The 12696-nt window shown below is 39.0% G+C and overlaps 1 protein-coding gene across 4 annotated transcripts in view; it reads right to left on the bottom strand.

Moving 5' to 3' along the window:
- The window catches only part of RNF130 (ring finger protein 130), a 49269-nt gene that overhangs the window by 16050 nt on the left and 20523 nt on the right, over nucleotides 1-12696 (bottom strand). For all 4 annotated transcript variants that reach the window (XM_049829832.1, XM_049829830.1, XM_049829829.1 and 1 more), the window contains 3 exons: nucleotides 9402-9652; nucleotides 5767-5838; nucleotides 3846-3928 (listed from right to left, as the gene is read on the bottom strand). In XM_049829832.1, coding sequence (XP_049685789.1) covers nucleotides 3846-3928; nucleotides 5767-5838; nucleotides 9402-9652 — 406 coding nt within the window. The remainder of the gene's footprint in view (nucleotides 1-3845; nucleotides 3929-5766; nucleotides 5839-9401; nucleotides 9653-12696) is intronic.

The following is a 12696-nucleotide window of genomic DNA, read 5'->3' as shown; positions in this document are numbered from 1 at the left end:
ACCAGCAGACAGCACACAGGTCCTTCCTGCCCTGCTGCAGACAGCCCATTACAGCTAGAACAGCTAAGGAGAAATGTCTGGACTGCTGCAGCGGGGAGGGAGGCATCACATCTCCCCTGACCCGGCAGGCAATGCCAGGAGAGAGCAGCCTCAGCGCATTCCACAAATACATAGTATTGCTGGGGGAAAAGAGAGACTGCCATCACAAGCAGGTAGCAGAGAAAATGGGGTTTGTACAGAGGCAGTGCAGTAAGCGGAAAGGATGGCATTGAGATATTGTGTTAATTTGCTCTTAAGAAAAACAAACAAACAAAAGCAGCTATTTGCAGCAGCACAGAATCAGATAAAAATCTCGCTTAGTCACTTCTGTCACTTTCCACCTTCTTGCCCAATACAGGAATTACTAAGAATTTGGCTCAAAAGCCATTTATTTTAACATATTTACTGCTCCTTTAGTTCTCTTCCTACCTTGTATATTCCTTCCTTCCCAGGCCATCTTTCTGCCCTTACCAATGTCACTCACTCCGCTTTTCTCTAACCTGCCACTTTGCTCTCCCCTTCCCTTATCTCTCACTTAGAGTCCTTCATGCTACCCACTCCTGATCACTTTTCACCTAGTGCCTGTTCATCTCCTAGATGCAGCCGTGTGATGGTAGAGTAAAACTATTTGAATAATGAAAATTGTCCATGAGGTTTGCCTTTTGCTAGAATCCTTCTGACATTTGCTTACTCATTTTTAACTTACATAATGATATTCCCAAAAGACAAGAGTCATTCCTCAGGCTTGTAAGCTTAAGACAGATGGCTGCCTTATCCCTCTGTTCACTAAAAGCTATAGGTATGTCCATAGACTGCTGGTACTGAACCTGTTTCTCTCTCTGAAGCACAAAATGAATGATAGAAATTCAACTGCATTGTTTGCAATCATTTTCACTTTAGTTTATTTTTAAATTGGCCACAATTTCCCACCTTTACAAAGGATTTACATCACAAATATCATGTCTCAAAACAGAATTTTAGGTGCAACTTGCTCAGCTGCCATTAGGTTTTGCCTTCTGTGTCTGTCCAGACCAGACTCCTCTTTGCTGAGGTACAGAGCGACAGACCATACTTTACTGCAGAGAACAATTGTAGTATCAAAGGGAAATGCTATTTTTAAATTGATGAAAGCAGCAAGGATGTCGTATGTCAGTGATTCTACTGTCTAATAATTATAGCTTCCTCAACAGGCACAGTAAGAAAAACTTCTAGCCTTTCATTTGCTTCCTCTTGGTTGAGCCATTTTCTCCATGGTTTTCTCACTATTTATTTTCTCATCTGGCTTAGAGACTCTCTTGTAGGGTTTGTGTGTGGGTGGTGTTGTTTTGGGTTTTTTTAAACTAACTTTGCATGTTGCACTAAAACAAGAGGTTGAAGTATCAGGAAGTAGAAAGGGACTAAACCTCCAAAACAAGATTTGGGGAGAAGTATCTCAGATGCTGAAGACTGAAAAGTCTTACATGCAATCTGAAATTTATTGGGCTCATCTCTGCAGGTAGTGGTTGGTTCTTAATCTACATATATAAAAGTGTCTTGTGGAAGGTATCTCAATGTTTCTGTCTAGCCAAGATGGTTTTGCACTCAACTCAAAGCTGAGCTGCAGCAGATAAAAAGTGATATTTTAAAAAAAGTAGAAAGTGAACATAAAAGCTGTCATGCAGCCTTTGGCAAGAATGTAATCTGACCCTTCACTGACCTTATATTCTTGTGAAAAACAGAACAGAAAAGGATCTACACAAGAGCCTTGATATCTCCTTTACATGGCAGATTGCACTGGGGGAGGTTGTGCTGACATGGCAGTCAGGTGCACCTTTGTCCAGCTCCCTGAAGCAACTGTAACTATCCCTGAGAGCAGGGAGCTTCCCGTCTGCAGGACTGCAGATCACCAAAGGTGTCTGAAGGAAATGGACTTAAAAAATAATCAATTATCATCTTGGTTAAATGGTCTGTATTGTATCTGCTGATACAAGGAACATATCCATTGCTTGGACAGTGGCAGTTGTTTAACTAAGCAAGTTAACTTTTAGTCCCAACTCTGCCTCCTGCTTAGTGAGAGAAGATTCTTTCCCATCAGACAAAGACTCATTCTCTCTTCATTGTCAAGGACCTCCCTCCGACATCTGCTCAGTATCAAGAGAAAGGCACAGAGGAGCAGGACTTGTGAAGCTCCATTCCACATCCTTGAGCCTCACAGTACCAGCCTGAACTATGCAAGTGAAGCTTTCTTAAGAGGCAGTTCATCAAACAATCATCTTAGTCATCTAAAACCGGTGTGCAGTTTCAAGAAGTTCTTCCTCTAATTCCCAAATAATCTTCTACATAACAAATCAAAGACTAGGGCTTAATTCACATATGCAAGCTTTACTTGAGATTACAATATAGGACATAAATCTCTAGAATCTTTATTTAACACTTGGGAGTACATTTTTTTAGGGCAAGAGGACATTGTCTTTGAGTAAAAATGACCGAATTGTAAAAAAGAAACGCATGCACATCCTTATGACCAAAAGCTCCCAAATCTTTACAGAACTGAGACAAAACTCTTCTATTCCCAAATATTTTAATGTGAGTTTCTAAACAAACATTTGTAGGGTATATTAATTTAACAACAACACTGAGAATCAAAAACAGGTCATTGTTTCCCACAGCCCAACAGGTAAAGAACACAGAGAAAAGTAAACTGAATTAAACTTCTGGCTTCAGAAGTAGAATGCACATGTATTTTGATCAATAAGATATAAAATAATATTCTTTCCCTTTTACGATGATAGAAATTCATTATGCATTAGAAGAAAGATATTCCAGTTATTCAGAACAGCCTGCAGGAGGATTTAGATGACCAATAATGAGCTCTTATGTGCTGCTGTTACGTGACTGGAGATCGACTCCAACACCATGACTTTGTTGCTTCTAGAGTACCACGCAGAACACTATTTATATACCAAGCACAGGCCAAATTACTGGATCTTGGCTGTATATATACAATATAACTTAGATGTGTTTTTTGTGTATGGCAATAAGGAGAAAGCTTTGCATTTCAGAACACAAGGGAAAGGTGTCCTTGGTAATGCTTAAGGCTACCAAAATGTCCCAATTTATCAGAACCAATCACCAGGTGGAAAAATACTTAAAAGCATCTCTCAAAGAGCAAATATCCCAAAACAACTCAAGAAGAGAAAGGGAAAGGAAACAAACTGAAAACCTGTAAGTGTCAAGAGAACAGCATAAAAGGAGGAAGAAGTTGTTACATTTTAAGCACCAATGCAGAATACCCAGCAAGTAGGAATCTTCAGGCACAAGCCAAGAACATGCTGCACTGGAGAGACCAAAGACAGATGACAGCGCAGTGGCTGACTGATGTCAGAGGAGCTATGAAGGTTGGAAAGACTGCACTTCTGTTTCCTACACCATTTCAGAAACCAGCAGCCAATGTTGCACTGTGCAGAATGCTGCAGCTGCACCTGGTTCATTATACTTCAGTTTTTTGTGTCCACCCACTGCTTGGTTCTAAAATCTGTGCCTCCCTCCCGCCCTCCCCCCCCCCCCCTACAATCTTAATAGCTCCACTGCTGGTATGCCCAAACTGCCCATCTTCCAAGATCATAACCTTTTGTTTAATCTCTGTCATAACAGTGCCAGCACCCACCTTCACACCTTCTGGTATAGTCTAAAATAAAGTGGCTGTTATTAGGACTGGAAACATCTAACAAATGTGTCTGTAAATTACAATGCACATATTACATGAAATGAAGCAAAGGAGTACAAAGAAAGAATAGTTTCCAAACAAAGCAACTTTACTAGCTTACTTGCACGGTAAAATGCGAACAACATCGTTCTGCTTGTAACTCTCAATGCAGACAGCACAATGATCAAAGTCTGGGTCTGTTTCCTAAAACGAACAGAATGAAAATTCAAGTCAAGAGTTGAGGCTATGACAAATGTAAAAGTAGTTGTGACTAGTACATGAACTGCATTGTACCAAGTGGCTGTTACTAAGAAGATGCAAAACCAACGCCAGGGTTATTATATTCCATTATGACTTAAGAAAAGTATTTCATACATACAAAACTCTCCCCTCATTTGGAGCTGGTAAGTGATTACTTAAAACACAAGCTAAGGCCTAAGATGATTTTAATATTCAGTTCAATCACCATAAAATATAGTGGCAATTTTCCTAGAGCCTTTACTTCAGCTTGGAGCCAAAACTTCTATTTTATTCAGAGGTTAGGGTTTTTTTTGGCAGGATAAGAATCCTGGGATTCCCTTTTATACCCAGAACTAGCAAATTTTACTTATTTCAGAGTAGTCCCACATTTTTGACTGCTGCTTACTTGCAGAATTATCATCATTCTTATCCAGACATGAAGATGAGGATCACTGACTGGCTCCTCTTTTCTCTGTTTTCCAGAAGTTATGACTTCTTTTTATTTTACTTAAACATGTGAATTTAAAATTTCTAATGAAAAAGGGCTGACTTCATTTGTATGTAGATATGGCATCAGCAATATCTATTTAAAATGTTTGGGCCTGACACACAAAGCAGACTGTGCCTTCTCTTAGTTCAAGTTCATTATTCTTTTCAATGCCAGCAAGCTACTAGCCAGACACTGAGACAGGAACCACAGCAAGACAACAGCCACTCCCTGGTCAGCACCAGTTAGTGCTGCAGGCAGAGAATCCCAATGGGCTGCTCTGATGAAGGACAGGTTTTCTCCTACTCTCTGTTCACCTACATGTGCATCTCATACTGTCTGTACTGCAACCTACACGTCACTTGCCAGTTTTGAATTGATGCTGTCAAGACGACAGCATCTTTTCTTTTAATACAGAAAAGTTCCTGTTATCTATATGTACTCCCATACCCACAGAAAAGATTCAGTGCAGTGAGCTGTCTTGAAATAAAACTATGTATGGAGGGAGAAAGAGCAGAAAGACATTTTTTCTGCCTTCTCTCTGGAAGCAATTTTTTCCATCACTTCCTAATCTTCCATTGCTGATGGTGTTGATAAGATAAAAAGGAATGGCACTAAAAAGGCCCAGGGAAATAATCTTCTCTTAAAAATCCAATCATAGCCAGAATTCCCTTGCCTTTTGCAAATTAAAGAGCAAAAATTAAGCATGATTAAGTGACTATTTTTTCCTTTCAGAATCAAAGACAAAGCAGTACTGCTCATAAAAGTGGAAAAAGTTTAGGACTTAATACACCATATGTTTTAGTTTGTATACTGGCAAGAAATATTCTTGGAGTAACATTTACTATATTTAATGAAATACCTGTTTATATACCCCCCTCAGATTACTGGATATTAATATTTTACATAAGAGATTGTCCTTTATTACCTGTCTTTTAAACTTATTTTTACTTTACATAACTTACATATGGAATGAGTCTAAGCTTACAGAAGTCCACATAAACAATGCCAGTCCTATGTACTCCTACCAGCAAAAACCCCCAGCCAGCTAGCATACAAACCCACTCTCAGTCACAGTTGCCAGATGGAGTGCAAGTAGTATTTAAGCAAGAAAAACTTATTTGAAATGTACAGACTTACAGCATACATTGATACTAAAAGTTGCACAAAACACTGTGCCACAGGACTAAGTAAGCCTCCAACAAGGAAGGCAATGTCATAAATCAGAAGCAGAAAGGAAAAACTGAGATTGTTTCCCTTGGCAAAAATTAAACACGATGCTCAAGTTTACCATGTTGAAATCTTATTATTATACCTTATCACCCTTCTTTACTGTCCTGGTTGTCAATTTACCAATGGCTTTCTTGGCAGCATCTCCAAGACGACGCTAATGAAGTGACAAAGAAAAGAACACAAATTAACCCTGATAATCAAGCTTCATTACTGTCCTTTATAATGACTTATCTGGGCTCAATACTAACATTGCAATACACACTATGGCAGTAGGCCAACACGTAAGACAAAAAGCGTACACAACAAAGCACACAGATTTGTCAGGAAGAATAAAGCCCCAACAGTTGAGCCCATACTCATGCACTCAATAAGCATGGGCATAAACCTCATAGTCTGTATACAAGTATACAAAAGCAATCCAGCATTTCTGTGACAAAACTAACCAAACCCAGACTGCAGGATAAAAGCTTAGGCAACATGCCTTCCCAGTGATTTCCATTATATTCTGTTCATATTGCTTTTTATTCAGTGTGCTGTAGTATACCCCTTGTTCTCTTCTTAAGCTTCAATTTCTTTTACATGGCCTCCTCCCCCGCCCCAAGCCGGCTGATCTTATTCTGAGATGTAAGAGATCCTCTCAGTGTAACCTAGTTTCTCTTTTGCTATTACCTGAAACCACCAGGATCTCAAAGAAAAAAATTATGGGTCATGAAATCTAAATAAGCCAATACAGACTTAAATAAAGCTGAAGTGAATACTGGTGTGAAGATGAACCTCAATCTGAATGCAGAAGGTCAAGCTGTTTTTTTGTTGTTTATGCTGCTTTTATGACCACCACCGTCAGATGGAAGGAGCCATTTCTGCAATTCAAGTGCTGATTCCTACCGCAATGCCCAGTTCCCAGCCAACGAAGAATGGCTGTTTGCCAGCTGGTCCATGGGATCCCAGAGACAGGGCACCGAGTAGAAAAAAGCTCATGTATTCTTGTTTCAGGAACCCAAGATATCAGATTTGGTTTATGCTGACTGGAAAAAGGGAAGTTCACGTATTTCATCCTTCACCTCCATCTTGTACTAAGTACTCTTCCTTCGAAAGAGATGGGCTATTTCTGAGAATGTAAACTGCACCTATCAAAAGCTTCTATACAGCTTGAAACAAATGTGTGCTTTTTGTGCCCACTTTCTACGCAGCTGAAAATCAAACCCTCCATAAGGTGTACTCCTCTGTATCAAACACTTTCTCTGCATACAAACTGAAACTAAGGCGGCTGCTTCTATTTGAGAAACACAAAGACCTCAGAAGTCCACCACAACCAACTATACCACCGTTGTTCTAGAATTACATAAGCACATTTTTTTTTGCGGTTTCCACAGAAGAACAGCTCTTATTTTTATATTTTTTAGAGCATGGATTTGAAAAAAAAATAAATCAGATACTCAGTCCCAACTACTGAAGTATACCCGCATAGGAAATGCAGCATCAGGAACAGAGCTGGGGAAATTATATGCTTCCTGAAGTCAGAAATCTCATCCTAACTTCAAGATGTGAGAAATTGGTCAATTTAATCAAATCTAAATTACATGTCCTGGAACAAGCATGTTGGCCTGAGTACTTAATGACACAGAACACACTGGCACATTGCTGGAGTAGATAATCATTGCATAACCAGAAATGTGATTACTAAGAGTGGAACAAGGCTGAAAAGGCATTTAACTTAAATGCTCAACACTACCAACTAAGTAATTATGGGTAGTATTTGTATTTAGTTGTACTGCATATGATTGTATATGTGCTACAAGAAATCTTAAAGAAAGATTACTTTCCTACTGGAAGCGTAATATTCCAGCAAAACTCTTTCAAAATGTATACATGTTCTCTTATGTCAACAAATTTGCTAACCAATAACTTTTCACCTCTTCCATTTAAGAGATCTGTCCCTTCCATTTTCTAATTTTAACAAATACTTTTTTATGCCAACATTGAAAATGCTCAGGATTTCCTATTTTGATAAGTTAGGGCATGGGCATACAGCATATGCTTGCTTTTAAAATGTAGAACTGTCTCGATGGAAAAGGCCAGCACCACATGCAAAAGAGTGGTGGTTTCATACTTCTGGCGGAAGCGCATAAGAGCGGTGATATGAAATACTGGTATCTACTTACACTATCTACAGAACACAGCATGTGTTTGATGCTTTGATTTTTTTTTTCTGAAGTATGCCTTGACATGACTTAAAAACAAGATCATAGCCTAAAACAAGTTATTTCATCACTAACAGTACAGCCTTCTCTCTGTGAAAGCTCTCAAAGCTCTTTAAAAATAAGCTGTAGCTGTCGCCACCTTCTCATTAAAGTTTAATAAGCTCAGCTTTTTAAACCACATAAAATTTTCATCAAGTTTCTCCTGACCTTTGTAAAAATCTAAAGAAAGAAAAAAGGTCATAAGAGCCCTTTCCCCATGGAGCAATTGTTTTGAAACACGGACATTTGGAAGAAGCCTAGAACCATGTAGGGGATGCAGAAGGCACAATTTAGTATTCCACAGACATTCATTGAATAACAGTTATATTTAAACTTTCACCATCCCAAGGGACCACACTAGTACTGGTTACAATGTGGTCATTTAAGAATGACATCCGTAGGAAAAATCTACAGGATGCCCATGGGACCTGCAGCATCAGACACTATTTATAGAAACTAAAAAGGAAATCCTTTGTCACAACTGAGGCTTTATAAGTTTGCATTTGTTTTCAGTTTGACAAAACACTAAAGCACTGCCTCACTGTGAGCTCCTGTGTATTAGCCGTAATTCAGGGGGAAAGGGGGGGGACAGTGACTAGAGGTCAGCAGCTTTGTAGTTTAGCCTGGACAGAGAGATACAAAGGCAAAGAGAGAACAGCAGATTTCCTGAGGTTTACTGACCCTTCTCAATAAAAGCCAAGGCACACTATGGAGGCAGTGGGTCATTAAGTCCACACTAGTAAAACATTTACTTCTAAAGTTTAATCCATATTTGAGTTGATGACTTGATTTAGGTAAGATCTCGGGGTATGGCCATACTCAATTCAGTTCTTAAACAAATCAAGAGTTTAAAAAGAATATAAGAAAGGCATATTGTACAAAATTTTACTTAAAATATATGACAAGGAGAATTAGGCAGTCCATACCAAGTGTGATCTTGAATAAGGTTGAAGGTTAACACAGACCACTAAGCAGTTCTACACCTTAGTTTTCTTCCATAACATTCATGACAGATTATAGCTTGGAAATACCTTTATACAACTTCTGAATTACCTTAACTATTACTAAAGCTATCCTTAAGAACATGGATAGAATTCATAACATTAGCTCTGTGTTCCCCTATACTACACAAGTTCATTCACAATTTAACTTCCCTCCCCATTCCCAATGGTCATACAGTATGTATTATTCAGTCAACATAGACTCCATCTTCCTCTTGGACTTGCACTCATCAAAACACATTGCTTCACTTCTACTCTTTCCTGTCACATAATAAAATCTTGTACTGGTGCTGCTCAGGATGAAAACACTTTGCTGTATAAAAATCCTTGTCCAGCAACATGCTCTGCCTCAGAACAAAGAGGTTCTGAACTAGTTTGATGGACATTCCTTAGAAATTAGTTGTTCTCTGTTGACTACTGTACACAAAAATATCACCTCCAGAACTTAGAGAGAAAAAAAAAAAAAGCCCCCTTACCTGATTCCTGTCACGTGCACTTGTGTACCTGATCTTCTGGATGAAGTAAAATATTAACCATGCTGAAGAAATTATCATCAAAACTATGAATGATATTGACACAAAGACTAGAGAGCCCCGACTGAAGTTTTTTGGAGGAACACGGGACCCCACTGCTATTGCCATCAGGACAGAAATATTCTTTTCCAAGTAATTCAGGATCTCCTTAACCTTTGATTCTGTAATCATGACAGCAACAATGTCTCCAGTTCCTACAAAAAGAGAAAATTATTTAATTTGCATTCAAAATTAACATGGCATGCCCCTCACAAGATTTTCCAAATGCAAAGCCATTTGACAACTTAGAGATTTTAATCTAAGCCATCTATGGCACATGGAACACGCTACTGGGCACTCAGCTAACAGGCTGTCCTTCAAACCCAGATTTTCAAATTAGGGCATTTAACATACAAACTGTCTGCAGCTCCACACATAGTAACAGATCTCTGCTGGTGGTTACACAGTACTTCCTACATTATAATTACTATGTGCAGTCTAAACTAGCTTTAAAAAGTACAGTTGTTCCAGATTTGAAGCTGTGAGTGCCTAAATAGGCAACTCACAGAAAAACATTTAGAAGATGAGGTCAATGATACTGCTAGAGTGGTCTTAGTATACACAGTGCTGCGTACAAGGTGCTCTGGAGAGTTATGCAAATTCCCCTGTGTGGTTATGAGGCTTCCACATACCACCAAGGTTGTCTAGGACCTGTAAATCACAATTCCAGCACAGAAGCAAGAAAGCCAAACTTTTACCTACAGCACTTCAGACAGAAGTGAAAGTAAAGCGAGTAAGTCTGGCTGCAAAGTAGAAGACAAATGAAAATCTTGGCAAAAGTTTGAGCACTGATTTTATCACCCATACAAAGGCATGCTTGATAAGATCACAAAGAGGCTGTCAGCTTCATCAGCTCCATTTTGAATGTGTAGCCCATCTGGTTTTCATAGTGTCGTCCTTCTAGATTACCCCCTGTCCCAAAGGGAAAATTATTGGTACAAGGATAATAAGAGAATCAAACCACAAGACTTGCTGAAAAAGAACAAAATCATCTGCAGAAGAGAGGGAGCACCTATGTTTTAAAACTAGAGGCCCCATAAAAAAAGAGGATCTTGAGCTCAGATCAGTTCCGATCCAAGTTCAAAGAAAGCAAAGTTTATAGGAAAACCAAAACCAGAAAGAAAAAAGCCTTATAAGTGCCGTTCTTATTCATCCAGATCTATTTGCTTCCTATACTAAAACCCCTTTCAAGACCTATTTTCAAAATGCTTGCAAAGTCTGCTCATCTGTTTGCTCCATCTGCTTGCTCCAATTCACATTCCCTCAGAGAGGAACCGTATAATGCAAGTGACTTCAGCACTGAGATTCTGGATTTAGAGTGGATTTAAGTTACAGAGAATCTAGTGTGACAGTGAAGAGAGAACATGAGGTCCTATTTTAACACAAGGAATTTGTTCAAAGTCTTTTAATCAAAATCTGATTTTTAAGGAGTTATTGTATCCACAAAATTATGTAGAAGACTCAAAAAAAGCAGAATCTTTAAAACCCAGGGCACAATAAGTCAGGGTGACAGACCCAGACAGATATATAATTTTCCAAAAAGGGGGGCTTTAATAGAGTTGTGTAACAGTCTTAAATGTTATCTCATTACTCTTTCCATTCACCATGCCAAATAGTAACTTTTACAGTCACTATCCTCAGTTTTCAGAGCCAGTTCCCTAACATTGGTGTTGTAGATTGTGCTGACAGAACTACTCAGAAGAATCAAAGCTGATAATCTCAGAAATCAAGATTTGCACAATAATTAAAAAAAATATATTCCACAGCCCCAAAATTGCTTTCCCCAAGCAATTTCAACTTTTCTTCATTTAAAATTGAAATGGTAAAGACATCCATGCCCTGTCCTAGTAACATGGGTCTAAGTAGGAGAAGAACATTCAGTGTTCCCTTCTGAACGAGTATTTTTGAAACAAGTGTCACAGGAACTCAAAAGCTTTGAATAGCACCCAAAACCCAAGACAATTTATGGATACAACTTATTTAATTACTAGTATACCACAGATTCATACAAGGTCCACTTTAGTTCAGCTTTCCAGAGACACTTCAGTTCAAGATGTACTGAGTTTGGTTTCATACAAATTAACCAAGATATTTAATAGGCAGCAAAGCTCAGAAACAGAGTAAAAATCCACCCCTTGCTTTATTTTCAGAGGAAATCTACTCAGATTCCTATTTGTCCAGTTGAGAAGAGAGTTCCAGCCCAGACTTGCAGCACTTAATTACAGGACAAGAGCCACCTTTCCTGCAAGATTCTGTATGTAGTTGCAGCACATGCTCCTGCAACCCCCAAATCCTGCAGCTCAAATGGTGCAAGATCAATCAAGAGCAGATAATTTATGTGGCTTGATATTTTCCCTAGGCTTCACTTTGGTTCTTCATATCTAGTTCGGATAGTGAAAAAAGGCGGGGAAGGGTGGGTGTGTGTGGGACTCTATTCCCCAGAGCACGTGTTCTGCTAAGCTTCCCCAGGAAGTATTTATTTGCACAGAGGAATTATGTTAATATCAAAATATCAGTCAGAAGCACTAAATGTAGCATTCTGACATGATTTACGGTTATCTGCAAAGCAAAGCTGACTAAGATCTTCTGATACCAGTCCAGTTCTGTCTGAATCAAAAGCTGAAGCCTCTACCTATTCCCTGCTGCCCAGGGAATGTGACAAAGCTGACAATCTGTCATGTGTTTTATATAAAGCCTAGCACAAAGGGAACCTCTGGCATCACTGCAAAGTGATTTGCATTCCAAATGACTCAACTGGGAACAGCCAAAGTGCTACTGCTGCTTCTGACCCTGCGAGAGCCAAGGAGAACTGCAGGAAAGAAAAACACATTGTGCCTATTTAACATACTGAAGCTCAGTGGAAACTGGGACTTGGTTCATCCATATTTTTGTCAGGGGCATCACCCTAAATAATTTTAGCAAGAGCTCCCTGTTTGAGAACAATTGGGAGCAGGAGGAGACACAGACTCATTTATTTTAAGCACCTTGAAACTTTGCATTTCTGAAACTTAAATAGAAAAAAAAAATCCTCAGGTGAACGCAGAAAGACTAATGGTGTTTGTAAAAGTTAGAATATGGTCTTTCTATATAACCTTATGAAAAGCAATACTCTCCTCAGCCAAGAACACAGTGTCCAGAGAAAAGAAGCTGGAATGCTAACTAAAGCCAATGAACTATACACTCAACCATAGATGACAAG

This window comes from Accipiter gentilis, chromosome 26 (genome assembly GCF_929443795.1).
Source record: "Accipiter gentilis chromosome 26, bAccGen1.1, whole genome shotgun sequence".
Lineage (NCBI taxonomy): Eukaryota > Metazoa > Chordata > Aves > Accipitriformes > Accipitridae > Astur > Astur gentilis.
This window is presented reverse-complemented; position numbering and strand designations above follow the sequence as displayed.